The sequence below is a fragment of the Bipolaris sorokiniana genome (genome assembly GCF_000338995.1).
Source record: "Bipolaris sorokiniana ND90Pr unplaced genomic scaffold COCSAscaffold_19, whole genome shotgun sequence".
NCBI classification, from domain to species: Eukaryota; Fungi; Ascomycota; class Dothideomycetes; order Pleosporales; family Pleosporaceae; genus Bipolaris; species Bipolaris sorokiniana.
In genome coordinates this window covers 156,131-174,710 of record NW_006911913.1, presented here as the reverse complement: position 1 = coordinate 174,710, position 18,580 = coordinate 156,131, and the positions used below count along the sequence as shown (strand labels likewise).

Here is an 18,580-nt window from a genome sequence, read left to right as displayed (position 1 = left end):
CAAAGTGCCGCGAAAAAGCAAGAGGCAGCAGGGTTGGTGAAGCTGCTAAAGCCATGGGTTGAGGGGAGTGCATGCAGCGTGGACAGGATTAGGCAAACTATGATGATAGTTTATGCAGGGATGCATCGGAAGACGACTAGGCTATTACCCAGAAGCCCCGGATGGCGTCAAGGGGCTATCGGCGACGCTGGCTCGACAGATTACTTAGTAGTAGGCGTGTGACGGAGGCAAGCCCAAGGCTTGGTGTGGTCTGATTTGTCGTGAAACAGCAGCTGGCCAGACCTACACCAAGGGATCGACATGCCAGGTATTGTCTGGCTGAAGACAAGCCCCCGCAGCTTATGATTGGCAGAGCGAGAGGACATCTCGATGAGAATATAGTAGCAAAAACCTGGCAGCTGGTGTGGATTGGTAAGTGGACGGGAGTCGACGGGAATGGTGGGCGTGGGAGGGTGGGAGCGGGTAGACGCGTCTCCGCCCGTAGTAGCAATAGGCGTGTACCTGGCGGTTTGCAGCAACAGGGCCGACGTGAGCCTGGGCCTCTGGTTCCTCCACCCACCTTACATGGACTAATCCGTCGTCTTTGCACCACACTGAGGACACGCGCTCCACAAAACAAGTCTATACGAAGCACACAGAAACGTTGTGCGCCCGGCCCAGAATTCCGAGCCGCGCGTGGGCCCGCATCTGTCTTCCCTGCTGGCTTTGTTCAGAGCAGGGCACCAACATCTGTATACGCTCGGCATTGATGCTAATGCAGCCTCGGCTTGCTTTTTCGGAAACAAATTGCTGCACACACACAAATCCCTGAACCCTGCTGCTTGTGCAGCCTCTGCCTGCTCCTCTATCCCCAATTGTGACGTCGACTTCACCTGTATACTACCAATTATGCCGCCTTCACGTCGCCACCGAGGCCAACCTCACCATTCAACCCCGCCTTCAGAGGCAGACGACACAGACAATGACATGGACCTCGGAGGTCGTCAAGAGCACGTAACCGACGATGAGGGCGAAGCCGAGGCCGACGACCTAGTAGGCCTGGATGACGAAGACCACGCTGGTCACGAGGAAGAAGAAAACGAAAACGAAGACGAGGACGAGGACGGAGAACTTGAAGACGAAGCGCTTGCCTCGCCCTCCCAAACAACTCCACTGCCCAATCTGGACCCACCACCGCCATATCTCCGTGAAATCAGTACCTTGGCCTCATGGACCGTCTCCTCTTCCAAACCAGGCTGCTCAATACCCCAGCTCCGGCATGCCAACACAAACCTCTTCTGGCAATCCGACGGTCCCCAACCACACTACCTCAACATCCACTTCTTCAAGCTCGTCCGCATAGTCGGTCTCCGCCTCTACCTCGACTTCGAGCAAGATGAATCCTACACCCCAACCCGCATCATCTTCCTCGCCGGCAGCGGCATGAACGATCTCCAAGAATGGGGAGAAATGCGGCTCGAAAGCCCCCGAGGCTGGATCTGGGCCGACTTCTCCGGCGTCGGCGACGTAGATAGCGACGACGACGATGACCATGCCGACCAAGGCGACAACGACGACGACAATGAAGACGGAACTAACCCTCCTCCTACCACTACCACCGCCCAACGACACTACCTCCTCACAGACGCAACCACCACAACCCCAGCCCCAACCCAAACCCCCCACCAAGACTTATCCTCCGACTCCGAAAACGCAGTCCCCTTTCCCCCTCCGCACCTCCAAACTCCCATCAACCACCCCCCCCTTCCCACCTCCTCCTTCGACCCCCACAACGCCAACATCTACACCTCAACCCCCTCCCTCCACCCAACCTCAACCCCGTCCTTACACTACTCCCGCGCCCCCTTCACCTCCCTCACCCCGTCACACCCAAGCTCCTCCTTCCCACGCCGCTTACCCCCGGTCCGGCGCCCGCGCGCCCCCAAGATGCCCACTTTGCGTTGCCATCTCTTGCAAGTCAAGATACTGGAGAACCATCAGAATGGCAAGGATACGCATTTGCGTGGTTTACAGGTTTTTGCGAGGAATGATGAGGATAATGGTGCTGTGGGGGGAGGAGGTGTGGGAGGGGAGAAGAAGGTTAGTAATGGGGTGGTTGTTATGACGAGGGAGGGTGGGGAGAAGGTAAGGAGGAGGGAGAGGGAGGAACGGTTGGAGTTGGGGGGTGGGGTTGGGGGGATAGGGGGGTATGGAGTGGATATACGATAGGTGTAGAGTATACTGATACCAAGTAGTACGGAGACAATTGTAAGAAATTAATCTTGCATTTAGATTATTTTGAAAAATAAAAGACAAAGGCTTGGGCCCATTTCCATTCCATCTTTCACGGACCTTGATTTTTTAAATACAAAAAAAAAGTACAACCCTCCACAATTCGCCCCTTCCTGTCCAGTTCATAGCACCCAGCCCTAATTGTAAAGATGTTAAAAAATTGTGTACGCCATGATTCTCCAAAACGCTTTTTGCTCCTTCTTCTCCGTACGCCCTTTGCAAATATGCCAGGGAGGTTTAAGCCTGAAGAAGAAAAGTCTGGGTCTCTCTCAACCAGGTCTAATACAGCGCTCAAAAGTCGGTACTACATGGTGAAAAAAACTCCGAGCCGAATGTTGGTAGCAGTAGTGCGGCGTCAACCAAACTTTGGGATCCGCTAAACTCGAGACTACTTCGTCCCCTTTCGGTTGGATGCATTTGCTTGTGACAGTGCTGCAACTGTCATCTAGAACAGCCTATCACCCTTCTTCAATGTGTTGTTAATGTCCTTTGGCTCGGGCTCCGACTCGGGCCTTGCGACTTCAGCATCCGTTAGACCGTTTTGATGGTTGCCGTTCATCGTTGCCTTCTCAGCCACATCCTCTTCGTTGTCTTCGTATGCTTGGTCGACCTTGTGGCCAGCCTGCTCGGCCTTGGCAACAACCTCCCTGGCAATTTGCTTTGCCTTTTGGGCAGAAGCCTCGGCACCCTCGTCAAGCTCATGTAGCTTCTGGCTGACTCTGCGGCTGACATTGTCCAGGAACTTTTGGTTGGCCGGGCTCATGCTACCTTGCCTCTCGTCCTTGACCTTGCCATTGACCGGCCGCCTTCCACGAACAGCATCCCTAGCAATGTTCACACCCGAAGAGATGGCATCTTCAGCTGATTTGTCTAGCGAGTCGAGTTCACGCTCTACTTTGCGGCTAGCATCGCCAGCTGCGTCGGAGATGGTGCGGGGCTTCGAGCGCTTAGCATTGGGAGATGAGCGGCGGAGGTAGGACTTGAAGAAGAATCGCATAAAGAGGAAGGTGAGAGGGGCGAGGTAGATCAGATTGACGTAGATGGCGAAAGCCTGTCCGGAAGTATCGACACAAGGAACAGTCTGGTACTCGGTGCGGTAGAAGGTCTTCTCGACAGTCTCGTGAGGATGAAGCAAGTTGTGTACTGCGTTGTGCAGAGGAGTAGGCACCGCAGAGGCTACCTCTTGTAGTGGCTGTTGCTGGCGGACTGGAACGGGGTGACCAGGGACGGGAATGTTCTCCGCAAGACCCTCGTCACCAGCTGCGCGGTAGATGAGTTTCCTGAGGAAAGCAACGGCAACGCCAGTTACGGTAGGTAAGGCCTCGGCAACAGACTCAGTGGCAGAGGCGACTGCAGAAGAGACTGTAGACGCGACCGCCTCGGGAGCAGTCTTCTGGGCAACCTTCTCAGCAACCTTGTATGCGACCGAGACGGGGACAGTGTAGGAAATGAAGAGGTGAACAGCGGCGAAGGCGGAACCGACGAGGAATTGCGTGATTTGCATTGTGGTGAGGGTTCGCTTGACGATATTGGGGACGCGGTAGCCGAGGGCTGATACGGTATAGTAGGTGTACTACAAGGATTAGCAGGCGTCAATCTGAGCAAAGGGTAGATTCTTACCATCATAGCGTGGATTCCAGAGTTGACCAGAGCAAACATCCAGATGGGTGGGGACATGAAGCGCATACCAGCCCACATGGACAGCATGGCACCGGCGTGGTGGTACTTTTGGAGGGTGGTGCTTCGCTTGCCCTTTGCGAGGATAATGGCCGTGTCGAGAACCTCGTAGAACTTGGAGAGGTAGAACCACCAGCCCCAGAAAGCAAGCCCCTCATTCCAGATCCTACCAAGATCGGAGCTGTCGGGAAGACCGCTAGCTGCCAGGGCAATGTTTGGGTTGAGACTGCTCCAAGAGTCGTTGGTGTTATTGAAGGTGACGGCGTCGCCAAGTCCACGGGGGCCGTGGATCTTGCAGAGGGCGTCAATGGTGCCAACAACGGCGTTGGGCTCGCTGTAGTGGGGGAAGGAGCGCTTGAGGCAGCGGATCATGGCGACACAGGTAATGGCCGAGTAGACGGCCAGGAAGACGTTGTGGAAGATGACAAACGCGAAGAAGGGTCGGGTTTTGGCGATCCTCCACGGCTTGTTTCCATGTTGGCGGTTGTACCAGTTGAGGTAGGTGACGGTGACAAAGTAGACAGAGGCAATGGTCAGCGGGACTTTGTAGGACAAGGCGCCCTGGTAGATGTCCTCGGGAATGGGGAATGGGTTTGCAAACGTCGCCTCGCCGGTCCACGGAGGTGGGATGGGCGAGGGCGCAGCGTCGGGAGGGAACTGAAAGACAGCCCTCGACGGCCAGTCGCCGGGGTGCAGAGAAGGACCTGCGCCAGACATGATGGCTCAGTGTGTGGATGCTTCAGCGAAGAGGTCGCAGGGCGTAGTGGTGATCCGGCGTGGTGAAGGAGCCGCGAGGGAAGTTTTGTGCGGTTCGGTAAGGCACAATCCCGAGCCGTTACGCTAAGCAGCGTCGTCGTCGACAAGCCTCGAGAGGTGGGGATAGCTGTCGTGGGAGCGAGGCCCAGGCAACAGCAGAGGGAGAGTGAAACGGTGGCTGTTGGGCTATTTGTTGTGTTGTTTTTATCACCCCAACACACGCAATGGCCAGTGTCGTTTGCGCAATTGACGGTTCCAACACACGAATCCGGGGCAGCGAAGACAAGATATACCGAGAGCAAGGCGCACAGATAGACTTCGGGGCGACCACGTATCTAGTAAAGGTGCATCGGACCGGAAGCTGGAAAGAGCAGGCAATGGACCTGGACGGGACTCTTGGTTTTGGTGAGGATTTTAGCGGCGACGCAACATTTTTGGGCGAATAACATCGCTATGACGTGCCGAGGCCCCAGGCCCCAGTTCCCCCCTAGCCACAATTAACAAAAGGCTCAAAGACTTGGCTTTGGGTTTGTTGCCGTTGCCGTGAGCCTCGCAAGCCTAACGCTATTAGGAAGTCCAGGGCATGTTTCTATGTGTGTGTGAATGCATATACGAGTCTCTTTCATTCGCCCTTATGCCAAAAACCCATCCGGTCCACAGTGCTGTTCAATTGCCACCAGATCAGGTCCAACAAAAAAAAAGATGCAAAAAATTTGGGCAGGGATTGTAGCGAACACGTCGAGGGTCCAGCCCAAGCCTAATAAAGCTGCGGAACAGAGCCACTGGGCCGTAACTGGCAAGGTGACTTGGGAGACAGCGACAATAATACATGCGGGGAACATTGTCACAACAGCGAGCATATCATATCAACTACATATATACATGCACGTCTATCCGAGGACACCCAATTTGTCATCGCAGCTTCAAAACTTGGGCTTGCTGCTCAGCGGGATTGGCGGAGGCTCATTTGAGCCGCCGCTCAAATCCTTCTTCTTTGGCGGTGGTGGGGGAGGGGCCTTCTTCCCTAACCCTCCTTGGCTACTCGCTACCGGCGACTGTACTGCTGGCGCTGGCTGTGGTGGTGATGTACTTGATGACGCAAGATTGTTAACCTTGGCTGCGATTCCGTACTTTTGGTTGAGCGAATTGGCAGACTTCCACCCAGATGCAACCTGCTCGCCGTGTCGTTGTTGGAAATTGTTCGCTGTTGACGCCGCTCCTTTCAAATCAGAGGTAGACACCTTGGAAGGGTCATTGCGCAGGTTGCTCGCTGTACGCAGCGCGGCCTGCTTTTCCGCCCACGATGTACCCGTCGTAGGAGGCTCTGCTGGCGACTTTGGCCCCGACAACCTTGCAAACCTACTCTGCAGCTCGCTCATCTGTGATCCCTGATTAGTGGTGAGTGTTTCCTGTGAACTGACGCTTAGGCCAGAGTTCTGCCGAGGCGGTACTGGTAGTGAAGGCTTCGCACGCAACGGTACGGGAGGAGACGGGTTCGCCCGAGGCGGCACTGGAGGTGATGCCGTCCGGCCAATGCCCAAGCCTGTAACTGCCACACCCGCCTGTCCAAGACGACCTAGCGCAGCCTGGTTCATGACCCCTTGCGCCGGTGTCCCTTGCTGTGTAGCCTCATTATATGTCGGTGGAGGAGGTGGCGTAAACTCGTCGGGATAAGAGTTCTGTCGCGGAGGCAGCCGGGGAGGAAGGCTAGGCTTCGGTTTGGGTGGAGGTGCTGGTGACGCTGCTGAAGCAGCACTCGGTCGGAAGGCTGGGGGTTTGGGTAGATGAGCAGTGCTCAATCCAGTCGTGTTCGATCTATAAGGTCCTGGAGCCGGCTTGTTGGCTTCTTCTTCTGCTCGTCGCCGCGCCTCTTCCCTCTCCTGTAGCCTCTGCTTAGCCCCTGTAGCGGGAGCAGATACCAGTCCAGTGGGCGAGCGGGCGCTCGCTGCTGCTGAAGAGCCTGCGTTGTAGTCGAGGCGCTTTGGCGGTGGAGCAAACGAGGCTGGGTCTTTTAACGACGATAGAGGCGTGGATTGATGTTCACGGGCAGCTTCTGCGTGGGGATCCTTGCCCTGGGCCTTGCCAACCCAGCCTTTCTACATATCAGAAGCAAGTCAGAATGCATGCCTGTCAAAGATATGTGCCTTTGCATACCACTTGTCCAATCTTGGAATCGCTTTGCCCCCCTGCACTGCTCCCGCTGGTGGTGCGTTCTTTCTCTGGGTGCCAGCCACCCTTGGCTACACTCTTGAACTTGTCCATGCTGGCGAAGAGTATATGTCGAGTTAGGCGTGGTGAAGGTGTCCGCGGATAGCAGATGGATGCACGTGCGGCCGATGAGATCACCGGCCAAGCGCTGCTCCAGCAACTGTCAGGCTGGGCCGCATCTCCGCATCAGCCATCGCGACCCGATGCCACGTAACAGCCGGACTCATTTTGGGATGCCAGATATACACATTCTCGCCTCTGTGATTGTTATTGTTATAACTGCATACACGACGCGGCCAGTTATTCTGATGCGAACATGTGACACGCATCCTCGACACAAGCAGCAAGGTCATGGCAGAGGAGCGGGAACGGCCGCCGGATATAAGAATCTCCCGCTCCGCATTACACCTTGACATTGCGGCGGCTCCACCTCTGTGATGGTGGCATCGTTCATTGCCCGAACGGGAATATACTCGTAACCACCAAGACAACAAATGGGCCCATTACCACTCACTTATTCCCAGGATCACCCTGATAACACTTCTCAGCCAATCATGTTCGGTACCAAACGCCCCGCAAAGGGATCTCCGCACGGTGGAGAGTAGGCGTAGCATGTGTAAAGGCTGACTGTTGGTACACCCGCATTTGCTTTTCCCGTGTCGATCAGGACACTCCCTCTTCCAGCTGAAACAAACAAGCCCATTACACAAGACAAGAGGGGTACATGCGAGCTATGGAGCACAACAACGCACCATGTCCACACAAACCGGAAAATACGGTGTTTGTATCGACTAAGCTTTGTTAGATCGACGACTAGCCTCCTCTCCAAGCCTAAATACCCAATTCCGAGCCAGTGGGGTTACCTGTCTCCAACACACGCAGGTTGGGGCTATGGCTGGAACGGTCATCGCAGCCTGTGGCCAATGAAGTCGAATACCTACTGCCGGCACACCGGACTTGGGGCTGGTTGGCCTGACGGCCTGCAGCCAGATAACAGCAACATGCCTGCGCCTCTTCAGCTTGGGATATTGTTATGTGCTCCCCTCCTGCTTCACCTCTCTATTTCAGCCAATCTATTCTTTGCAGTCAAGTACTCCGAGATAGTCAGTCAATCTATTCAAGACATAAACTTCCATAAAAGTTGCTATCTTATCTCGCGTCATCGATTCAAGAAACCAGGTCAGCCCTGGCATTCCTCTCGGCCCCGCATCTCCTGCTACTGGCCAGGACGCGGACGACCACCACCATAGCCCCAGCCTCTAAATCGGCTGTACTTGAATGATCAGGCATCTCAGCGCACAGCCGTCGTCTGACTGGTCTTGATACTTGCCACCTACTGCAGTCCATCTGTCTGCCTCAAATCGTCTCGTCAGCAGATCACCTCAGCCGCAATGGCTCCCCAGCAAGACGGTTGGGAAAAAGAAGGACGAGGCCCACCGCCATGGGTTACCCAGGACGACTTTGATGTGACAATTGTCACAACGATAAGTTCATATTCAGAAGCGTCCGCAGAACAAAGTGAGCCTACATCCATGGCTTTTCAGACGCAGTCTCTCGACGAAGAGGATGATACTCAGACAAGACGTCGTCCCAGCACACGGCCTGATGGATACCCTTCAACGCTACCTTGGCCTCCATACGGATATGGAGGTCACACTGCCACGACGAACCCTTGGGAAATGTCTATATCGAAGACAGCAGCCCTTACAGAAACCCCGTACCCCGAGTTGGAGTCGACTCTATTATTGTCAATTACCAATGTTTTTCCAACGACAACTGGAGCACCATCGTCGACCATTGGCTCATATGGCGGTCGGCCCTCTGGATGGGAGTGGTCTCACGAGGGTACCAATAAGGCGCCAGTGTATGCTGCAGCTGCTATAGTGCCCGTCATAATCCTTGTGATGATTGGGGCAGTAGCTCTGGTGTGTCTGCGTAGGCGCAAGAAGCGCAGGGCAGAAGCTGCTGCGCAGGAAATGAAGTTGGAGCCAGACTCGCCCACGATTCGTCCTCACATGGCACCATTACCTGCGCCGATGCCAGCAGTGGCTGTATCACAACATTACACTGCGCCTCCAAACCATCTCCCGCCGACATCGACATGGAACCAGCCCCAGCCCATAATCATAGGCCCCATCATATCCTCTTCCAACGGCGCCTACCTCACCGGCATGGATACTTCGGACATGGTCTCCATCACCTCCAACACACGCATGTCTGTCGACCCCTTTTCTGACAGCTACAGCTTGTCAGGTCCACCACCACCCTACCGACCCAGTAGTGTGCCTCCACCGAGCTTCACGAGCAATTCTCGACACAGCAGTGTTCGCATGCCTGTTAGCCCTGTGTGCTTGGCGCGCTCGCCGTTTGACGATCCAGAGGATGGCATGTCGTTTATGGAGGATGGAGAGATTCAGGGTGAGCGTTATGTTAGGGCGTATACTACACGGTGATGATAAGGGGGTATATGTTTGAGTGTTCTTTTATGTATATATCTATATCGTTCTTTCTGTCTGGGGTTTATCGGTTTTTCCTTATGGAATGAGTTTCCTAAGATTTGGTTGGCATGTGTATGGGTAGTTGGTACTGATTTTCTGCATATTTAGCGAAAACAACTCAATGATTTATTCATATGATGTTATTCATTCTGATGTGAGTGTTGTATATTACCATTTCAACACTTCGGATATTATCGTTTGATCGCGATAGTATTTGCCAGGAATCAGCTGTAACCAGGAACATACCTTGACTATCTTTGCTTTTTCTCGCCAATTTCTACAAGGCAAATTCCCACAGTACCCAACTCCATACATGTTGAGATGTGGGGTGACTACGTGCATCACTACCTCTATTTCATGTTGAGGAAATCACGAATCAATGAACTGCCACACCTGTCTATTGCAACCAGTAAATCTACCCGACAAATCTGATCTACTCCCCTACCTTCCAATCCCATTCCCCCTTCTCCTCAAACTCCTTTTTTCTTTCCCAATCAGTAAAAAGGACCATATCCTGGGATTTCCCATCTCGATATACTAGCAACACATGATACACAAGCCGGCACGGTTGTCAGCGCAACAAACTAGTATAGAGGTCATTCGATCGCGTCAACGGGACAGTGACCAATCGGTTTGCCGGAGCATTGCGGGTTGTACGCGCTATGCTTGGCACTGACGTCAGGTACGGGATGGTGGGATGGTGGGCTGGGAGCTAAGGGTGCAAATGTCATGTTTCCTGTTGAAAACATAGAGAGGTTTTTGTTTCCCGGTCCTGTCAGCATATCCTCTCTGCCCACGTCTTTCTTGACGGGTGCTTGAATCCCGCGATTCGCATGTTCACCAGGATCCTAGACAGCAACTACAGCTGGGAATACCGGCACTATACTTACTTGCCAACGAATCACGCCAACAAGCTGATGAGCAGAAGACAGAAACAGCTGAGAGTTCGCGGCGGTACCTTGCATGCAAGACGTAGCTGCTAGGATCTAAAACAGGAGGCGATACCGACTAGGTACAGTTACGTCCGTCCATCCATCCATCGAGCCGGACGATCCATGGTTCCACGGAGCGAGCTCGATCTCCGTTTCCCACCCCCACCCACACGCACCCTCCGGACAAAGTTGGAATTGTGGAGGAAGGGGGCGTGTTGGAAATTACACACATGCACATGCAAAAATGTCAATGACGCTTCCACCACGTATATACCACACGCTTAACTGCAAGCTAATCGGCGGGAAGAGCGCTGGGGCCAAATCAGTAAGCGATCCCCTCAATCTGGTGATGCGGAGAAAGTAGTAAAAAGAGCGCATGCGGCTGATGAGTGAGGCGATGAGTGGGTTTTTTTGTTCACCGGCAAATAAAAAGAGAGGCAGTTTGTGTATCGGGGTAACAAATGGGGGAGATTTCGCATAAGGATATGACGGCTAGATTCATTGATGTACTTCTTGGCGGGGGATTGGGGGATGGCGCGGTGCATATTGCTGACACACTCTCACACACGGTGAGAGGCTTTTGCCAGCTGGCAAAGGGTTAAAAAAGAGGCGGACTTTCTTTTCGCTTTGTTTATCTGGGATGATGGTTTTTTGCTTTGCTTATTTCCGGGGTATTTTGATTGGAAAATGCAAGCTGTGATCCTATTCGTAAGTATGGAAGGGAGGATCCAAGGCAAGGGAGGGACCATGACATTGGGGCGCATGAGTGGCTGGCGAAGGAGGGACTCTAGAGTATAGAAAGCCCGGACTTGGCGCATGGGGGAGGGCCTTGGTAGGGCATAGTATCTAGGGCCTCGAGTCGTCGGGCCTTGTCAGGTCTATGTTTAACCCATCACCTTGTTGCAGCACGCTGCAGTCACGGGCAAAAGGCCATGGTGGAGGACGTCGTTCTCTCTCTCTCTCTCTCTTTGTGTGTGCGTGGTTTTATGTACGGAGGTACTACTAGGGCATCCATGTGTATGTATAGTCATGTCTTTTTCCTGGGGCCCGGCCGTTCACCTTATTCGCTGCTAGGCTGTGCGCGGCGTCGGCGATGCAAGACGATTCCTCCACGGGCTCCCTCCCTGCCGTCACCACCCAATGATGCCAGCCTCGCCATGTCGTTATGGACGGCCCATGCAGCTCGGTACCTGAGCTAGACGACTGCTGCTAGGCCTCAGCAGAGACGGCGAGCCCGGCGTCCCTCAGCACCCGTGTTTGCAAGCGCTGCTGCTGCTGCTGCTTGGTGGGCCACGATCGGGGTACTTGTCACGATTTCTCCTTCTTTGCCGAACTATACGTCTTTTGCATTTGCAGCTTCAGACTCTTTGCCCGGCCCCACTGCGCTCGCTGCCTAGTACGTGAAGAAACCTTTCACCGTTTCTTCCTCGCCAGAGAGCCTTTTACTGCGCCGCTTGCTGTCCGTGACTTGTGTCGTCGTCGAGGTATCACCGCTCTGGCACGTCTGCTATTCCCGCCTGCAGCCTGCTACCCAACACCCACCACACGCCTCTCCTTGACTACTAGCTCAAACCTTTTTGCTCCAGCCTGCAGATAAACAGACACACAGACAGATACAAAGACAGATAAACCCCATCTATCCATCTCGGCCACGACACCTGCCGCCTACACCGCTCACCCTTCCACCCAACGCCTCGCTTCCACCACCCGCCGCCGTCGTCATATATTGGTCGCTACATGGTCCGTAGGACAGCAACGCTGTGTTACCGGGCTGGCTATGAGTCTGGATCAGCATACATATGCGTACGGCTTCCCTTTTGCCCGATTCCCATCCCCCCACGTGCACCCTCTTTCTCAAGCCCTGGGCTCAAGGAGACATGTGCTACTGTCAGGGCCGGTGCCACAAGCTTCACCGTCACAACCACCCGCCGTCGTCCATGGTTTCTCTGCCTGGCTTAAGCGTCGAATCTGACACAAGTCAGTCCCAATGGGGGTTTGGGGTAGGCAGAGGGGCAGGCAGCACCGCACGGTTGTCATCTGAAGCTTGTTGCTCACCGGCCCTAGGCTCTCTCTCCCCCCGAAACTGTATTCCAGTAAAACTCGCCCAATTCCCTAGAAACCAACATGTTTCTTTTTCTACTTCTCCTTCTTCCTCGTCTCCTTGCTACTTCCCCATCTGCTCCCCATTGACCGCTTGCCCTTTCTCGTTTTTCTCCGTACATCGGCTCGCACCTGCATGTGCCCCAGGCTAACGTGGGTCACACGCTAGATCGACCGACTGGCCTCTACCAAGTCCATCCTCAACACCAAAGTCGCTGACCTTCCCGGACGCTCCCCTCAAGACCCCAATCACTGATACGGCTCCTCACTCGCACTTCCTCGACGCCTGGGCAACCCCGCTACCCAATGCCCAGCACACCCCTGTTCAAGCGCCCCTGTTCGCTTTGTCGACGCCCATAGACCGGCCGTCGAGCTCGTACAGCCAGCCCGTTCGCACCCCCGAAGACCCCGAGTTCCATGTCAACCACTTTGCTCCTCAGAATCTGCCTCTGCCGCCAGTCGACGTCTCGCGCAGACTGGCCTCCTCGCCTGATCTCGGCCAGCTGAAGAACGCCGCCGCCGGCCCACGAGGGCCACCGCAAGATCATCGTGGGGTATCTCGGCCCATCACCATGGACTTTTCGCAAATGCAAACACCGCCCCCGACAAGGGATGACTCGTCTAGGCAGAGTCTACAACAGAGTGCTGGGAATGGAGTGGCCACACCGGCTACGGTCATACATAGGACCCCTAGCCAGATGCCGCCGTCAGAAGCGCTCTTCGACCAGACTCCATTTGGTTTTGGCAGTCTGCAGTACACGCCAGATATGATGCAGTTTCCTAGCAACGGGCACATGACAGCGCCACCCATGCCGCAATCACGGCTGTTCTGGGATCCGGCGAATGATGGCATGCACATGGATCTTGATTTACCCATGGGCGTAGATGGATTTGCCCCCACGCCACAGAGAATGGATCAGGGCATGAACTGGCAAAGCATGCACAATGCCGCCAACATTATGCAGACGCCTGGCTTCCAGAGTTTCCAGGCTTCGCCCGGACCAATGACGTTTGCAAATTGCCACATGGATCAGGGGCAAATGTCACGGCAGGGCTCGTTTGCATCTGCAACTACTGGCGTAGATCCCAGTATGCTCTTTAGTTTCTCTAATCCCGACATGACTGCTTCTTTCGGTGCTATGCCCCAACTATCCAACGTGGACTTGAGTTCAAGACTGCCGTATGAGACGCAGTTGCGAGATGCACAGGCTGAAAGGGAGATGGCGAAAAAGGCAAGGGGTCAGCATTCTCGCAGTAATACAAATTCTTCCTCTGGCTCAATAGACGACGTGAGGCCTGCACTTCATCGTAGTAATACCGATGGTGGAGTAAGGACATTGAGAGCGCCTCTTATGGAACCTTGGACGGCCATTCCAACTAATACCTCGAACATACCACGGCGCCCCTCACCTCTCAAGCGTCAAAGCGGCGGTTCGCTCAAGTCTATCCCAGAGATACGACGGCCACGGACACGCCTTATCATTGACGAGACGGGTCGGGCTCGTACAGAAACTGTACTTGCTGGGGATGAGGACAAGACTCCAAAGGCTTTACGCCAATCCTCTCAGCAGGACCTCCGGCGACAGTACCCCGGTCTGTACGAAGCAGATGATAGCGAGTCGGAAGAAGACGAGTCAGGCGCGGCGATTAGTCGTAAAACATCCTTCACCGTACCACAGCCTGAACGTCGAGCACCAAAATACGCACGAGTGGAAAGCGATAGCCATGAAAGAAGCAACTCTCTCAAAATGACACGATCCACTTCACGCCCAGGCATGACCTCATTCGACAAGCCTTCGCTGGAGAAACTGCGGCTTGCTGGCAGATCTGCTAGCGATAATTCCACAAGGCGAACCGGCATCATGGACCTTCCCCCTTCGACCAAGAATTCCAGAGACAACCAAGACCACATGCCCGACTCTCCTGGCAACGCTCTGGGCGCTCTGAAAAAGGTCGTTGGGGCGCGGCAGCAACGGATTGGTACGGTGGTTGCAAGCTAGTCTCCCCTTGCTTTGCTAACTCCCTCAGAACGTGCCTCTCAGAACACGCTCAAGGCCCACAATCAACGCTGGGCTGCTGCTGCTGCCTCTGCTGAACTTAATAATCCCGGACACCACGGCTACTACGATCCTTACTCCAATTCCTTGAACCGCTCAGTGACGACTACCCCCTCAACGGACCGAAGCAACTTTTCGAGCGAAAGCACGCGGTGTATTTGCAATGGTCTTGTCGATGACGATGATAAACCTATGGTGCAGTGCGAGTCTTGCAATATGTGGCTGCATATTATATGTGTGGGGTTAGACAAGGGGAGTTTGCCGCCAGTCTATGTCTGCGTTTTTTGCACGGGGCAGACGCCGCTTGTGAGGGCTGGACGGTCGAGAGGACCGCCTGTACCGCTTGATTCACCGCTTACACACAAGTCGGTGTTTAGAGGGTAAATGTCCTGCACGCAAGAGAAGGGAACAGTTGGTTTTTGTTCGCCTGCCAGTATCGCAGCAGCATCTGCTCCCAGTTCGTTCCGAAGCATCACCCTAGACCCTGCCCCTTATCCGCAAAGCAAACTCACACAATCTACACGTTTTCACGACTACCTTACATTATACATACGCGAAAAAAAAGAAGAAAATCAACACATCCGACACAAGCAACACATACACGGTCTTCCTTGCACATCACCCATATTGTCTGCTGGCTTTCAGACTCCTGTCTCATGTGGCTAGAACGCTCATGCTCTTTTCTTCGCTGGTTTTTCGTTTTTCAATCGCTCGGTTATCCAACGTTAATCTTTCCTCCCTCCCTCTCTCGCTTTTTGTTTGTTTGTTTTGCTCGAGAAAATGATAACAGTCATGATGTGAATGGATATGAGTCTCTTTATTTTCTCGTTTTTCTTGTTCGTTCCGGGGATATGAGGGGGTTGACATTTGCACTTACATGGAGAGGGGCGGGCGCGTTGCGCGCGAGTGGTATGGATAAGGGGGTTTTGTATATATAGATATGCGTGTGACCCGGGGCAGGGGTTCATGATGAATAGGATCGGTATTGCACGTGGACTGCTCAAGTCGAAACTATCATCTTGGACTGATCGATTTGTTATGATCCTGTCATGTTTCATATTTACCTTCCCCCCATAAACTCCGGCTTAAACGCCTTGACACCCCCCGCCTTCATCAACTCCCGCAGCGCCATGGTAGCGTACTGACTACTTCCAAGCTGCAACTTGATCACAACCGCAATCTTGTCTTTTTCTTCTTTCTCCTCTCCATCTTCCACCCCCGCCTCCGCCTCCGCCTTCGTCTTCGCCCCAGCACCATCCCTCAAGGCCTCCAAATCCGTCCGCACAAACTGCTCATCCACCCTCGCATACCCATGCACCTCATACCCAACCTCCCTTAGCGGTCTAGCCAGAAACTTCCGATACCCACCACTCAGACTGACTTCCCTCCACGACCTACGCATATTGTGTGGATCGAGCCCCCCACCTTGTTCGCTCGCCATAAAGGTCTTGTAGAACGCGCCGATGGCGTTGGGCGGGTACTCGACGTCGAAGCCTGGTTGGGGGAGGACAACGTCGTAGATTGTGTACGCACCAGATGCAGCTTCTGCGGCGGAAAGGGGGCGTGCGCGCTCGAAGTTTGATTCGGGGGCGAGAGCGTTTTCGGTGCCGTGGGGGTTTATTATTGTTTCACCGTCTTGATCCAAGGTTGTGTCGGGTTGCTGTTGCGTACTGCTGGTAGGATTGACCTCTTTATCGCGGTGCTCGTGGACGAGGACGAGGTCGCCTTCGACGACTTGGGAGCTGTACGTTGCCCAGCGCTTACCAGCGATGGTGTTCCAGACGAGGGATTGGTAGGCGTGGACGTACATTAGGCGGAGGGTGCGGGGGATGGTCATTAGGGCGCCTTGCCAGTCGGTTTTGCGGTCGTGGCGGCCAGTTTTGCTGTTGCGTGAGCTGAGGTGTTGGATGATGTTGCGTTCGGCGGTGAATTTTCGGGGGAGGAGGTTCAGGGCTTCGCTGCCGTTGCTCGTTGTTCTCCAGATGTGGAGGGCTTTGGCGCGGTTGCGGTCGTCTTGGGAGACTTGGATGGTTGGGTCGGTCGAGGTGCCGTCGGCGGCGGCGAGGGCAACATCGCTGTATGCTAGGAGGTCTTCGACTGCGCCTTTGAGGTCGTCTTGTAGCATCTTGCGGCCGATGGCATCGGTGCTGGCGGCGAAAGAGCCGAAACGCTGAAGGCCGTAGTAGTTGATGAATCCTTTTTCGGAAAAGTCGGTAATGGCCTTGCGAACCACGTCGTTGGCAAGCTTTTGTCGTTGCTCAAAGTCCAGGCCCTCCTCGCTCTGGAAGTGACAGTCTCGTAGTGTAATTGTGAACTCGTTGCCCATCAAGTTGCCCAGCTTGATATCATGATGTGAATGCTGAAAATCGCCCACCGCAGCATTGAACAGCACTTTGTTGAAACTCTGTATACGCTGCGCTGTCTGACGCTTGACGCACAATCTCTGCACAGTACACGCTCTCCTATCTTTTGTACCTGCAAAGCCGAACCCTTTGGCTCCGCAGTTGAGCTTGCTACCGAGAAAGCCTACAACCTCCATTGTATCCTTGTTCTCTTTGTATAGATTGAAGTGCAGGTATTCACCACCCAGCTCCTCCCAATCTAAACCGCCTCTCCGCCTGCCCTGGTCCTCTCGGTCCCGATTTCCCCCCTTTGCCCTTTTGTTCTTACGCTCTGCTGGGGGTGTGGCTTTGATGCGGATTGACTGGTCGTTCTCCATGGCACTCTCTAGCAAGTTGGGAAATATCCGGCGAAGGCTTTGATGTGCTTTGGTACGCATATCCTTGTCTGTAATGGGCGGTGATGTGACCGGCTTGAAGTCTTTGGCCTTTTTCGATTCTCGCTTTCGTACTTGTTGCACAAGTTTGATAATGTCGTCCGTAGTCTGGCGACCAAATATCGATTCTAGTGTTTCGCGGTCTTCGTCTGTAATCTGCACTGTATTAGTATGAACAAGCACTTGTATCCTGTGATTACTCACAGTTTCTCCTGCCTCTTGGTCGGTAGTCTTGACCTGTCCAAGAATTTGCTCGCCATTGGCCTCGGTGTTCTTGGTCTCTGTAAGTACTGCCGCTGGTACAGGCAGCGTAGCCTCTCCAGTTTCCGCATCCTTCATGTCTGTGTCGGTCTTTTCATCTTTTGCACCCGCCTCAGCCGGCTTTGCTTCCTCTTTAATATCTGTCGTCTTTGCGCTCTTCTTTGCTTCCACTTCTGTGCTTCTCAAATGCAGTACCTGCCCGTCGAGTCCAATCTCGTTGACCAAGAAATCGGTGTACCTCTGCTTCAAAACGCCCGTGAACCCGAGATTATCCGGGCACACATACTCGGTTATTCCAGCGCGCACTTCGCGCTCCAGCTCGGCGTCAATTCCTGCAGGCGCAGAGGGTATAGGCTGTGCTGCTGCTGCTACTGTTGGCGCAGAGTTGCTTGCGGAGAACGTAGGAACAGAATCATCGTCAAGTCGCGCACGTTTCGTGGGCCGCGCGGCGTCATCCAGAGAGTTTGGCATGGTTGCGCACAGAAATCGCAACTTGGGGGTGCAGGTTAAAAGTCGCGACTTGTGGTTCAGCTTCGAGTTGTGAACTTTCTAGCGGGGAAGTTTTTCGCGAGGACGTGCACGCGGGGGTTACTTTTGGCGAGACAACATATGGACTTGAACACGACGGCTTGGCTTAGCACATGCAGTAGCATCTGTTCACACTTGTACACTACAGTTTTGAAGGTTCAATCAAGCATAGGATTGAATAACTATTTACTCAACGATACAGGCATCACATGTAAAAAACTTAAAGACTATCATGCATTGCACAGGTAGAGACTTGCCCAAGCTGATAGCATCATATCAGAATGCACTCGCGTCTTTGCCCTCATAGCATAACACGATGTGCTTACACTCTAGACAATATAACATGTCTGCGAAGTAGATGCAGCCGATCTCTTGAAAGCATTTAATACCAGCAGGAAGTATCTTGCACGTTGCTTTACACACTGCAAGCAGAACACAGATTACATCACTTAGGATCCTGCCTACCTTTGGCCACTCGAGTGGATACAATCCATTAGCCGTAAAGACATGTGATGC

The 18,580-nt window shown here is 53.8% G+C and overlaps 7 protein-coding genes across 7 annotated transcripts; 4 read left to right on the top strand and 3 right to left on the bottom strand.

Annotated features, from left to right (window-relative positions):
* Window positions 1-1,182: 1,182 nt before the first annotated feature.
* Window positions 1,183-2,019, top strand: COCSADRAFT_73019 (uncharacterized protein; the record flags this gene model as incomplete). The annotated part of the gene is made up of 2 exons (XM_007707483.1): window positions 1,183-1,506; window positions 1,927-2,019. Coding segments are annotated over 2 exons (417 nt in total), but the record flags the coding sequence as incomplete, so codon positions are not given.
* Window positions 2,020-2,245: 226 nt separating this feature from the next.
* COCSADRAFT_41688 (uncharacterized protein) lies at window positions 2,246-5,101 on the bottom strand. Its single transcript, XM_007707361.1, has 2 exons — window positions 3,892-5,101; window positions 2,246-3,844 (listed from the first exon to the last, which is right to left on the bottom strand). The coding sequence occupies exons 1-2, from the start codon at window positions 4,663-4,665 to the stop codon at window positions 2,717-2,719; spliced, it is 1,902 nt and encodes a 633-aa protein (XP_007705551.1). The 5' UTR covers window positions 4,666-5,101; the 3' UTR covers window positions 2,246-2,716.
* Window positions 5,102-5,528: 427 nt separating this feature from the next.
* On the bottom strand, window positions 5,529-7,110 carry COCSADRAFT_185626 (uncharacterized protein). The gene is made up of 2 exons (XM_007707482.1): window positions 6,859-7,110; window positions 5,529-6,800 (listed from the first exon to the last, which is right to left on the bottom strand). Exons 1-2 carry the CDS (start codon window positions 6,964-6,966, stop codon window positions 5,628-5,630), a joined length of 1,281 nt encoding a protein of 426 aa, XP_007705672.1. The 5' UTR covers window positions 6,967-7,110; the 3' UTR covers window positions 5,529-5,627.
* An 835-nt stretch (window positions 7,111-7,945) lies between these two features.
* COCSADRAFT_41685 (uncharacterized protein) lies at window positions 7,946-9,560 on the top strand. Its single transcript, XM_007707360.1, has one exon. The coding sequence runs from the start codon at window positions 8,304-8,306 to the stop codon at window positions 9,363-9,365; it is 1,062 nt and encodes a 353-aa protein (XP_007705550.1). The 5' UTR covers window positions 7,946-8,303; the 3' UTR covers window positions 9,366-9,560.
* Window positions 9,561-11,668: 2,108 nt separating this feature from the next.
* On the top strand, window positions 11,669-15,019 carry COCSADRAFT_263964 (uncharacterized protein). Its single transcript, XM_007707481.1, has 3 exons — window positions 11,669-12,145; window positions 12,612-14,422; window positions 14,471-15,019. The coding sequence occupies exons 1-3, from the start codon at window positions 12,120-12,122 to the stop codon at window positions 14,881-14,883; spliced, it is 2,250 nt and encodes a 749-aa protein (XP_007705671.1). The 5' UTR covers window positions 11,669-12,119; the 3' UTR covers window positions 14,884-15,019.
* Window positions 15,020-15,498, top strand: COCSADRAFT_263942 (uncharacterized protein). Its single transcript, XM_007707480.1, has one exon. It carries the CDS (start codon window positions 15,156-15,158, stop codon window positions 15,435-15,437), a length of 282 nt encoding a protein of 93 aa, XP_007705670.1. The 5' UTR covers window positions 15,020-15,155; the 3' UTR covers window positions 15,438-15,498.
* Window positions 15,499-15,559: 61 nt separating this feature from the next.
* Window positions 15,560-18,007, bottom strand: COCSADRAFT_165386 (uncharacterized protein; the record flags this gene model as incomplete). Its single annotated transcript, XM_007707479.1, has 2 exons — window positions 15,560-17,431; window positions 17,480-18,007. 2 exons carry the CDS (start codon window positions 18,005-18,007, stop codon window positions 15,560-15,562), a joined length of 2,400 nt encoding a protein of 799 aa, XP_007705669.1.
* Window positions 18,008-18,580: the final 573 nt, after the last annotated feature.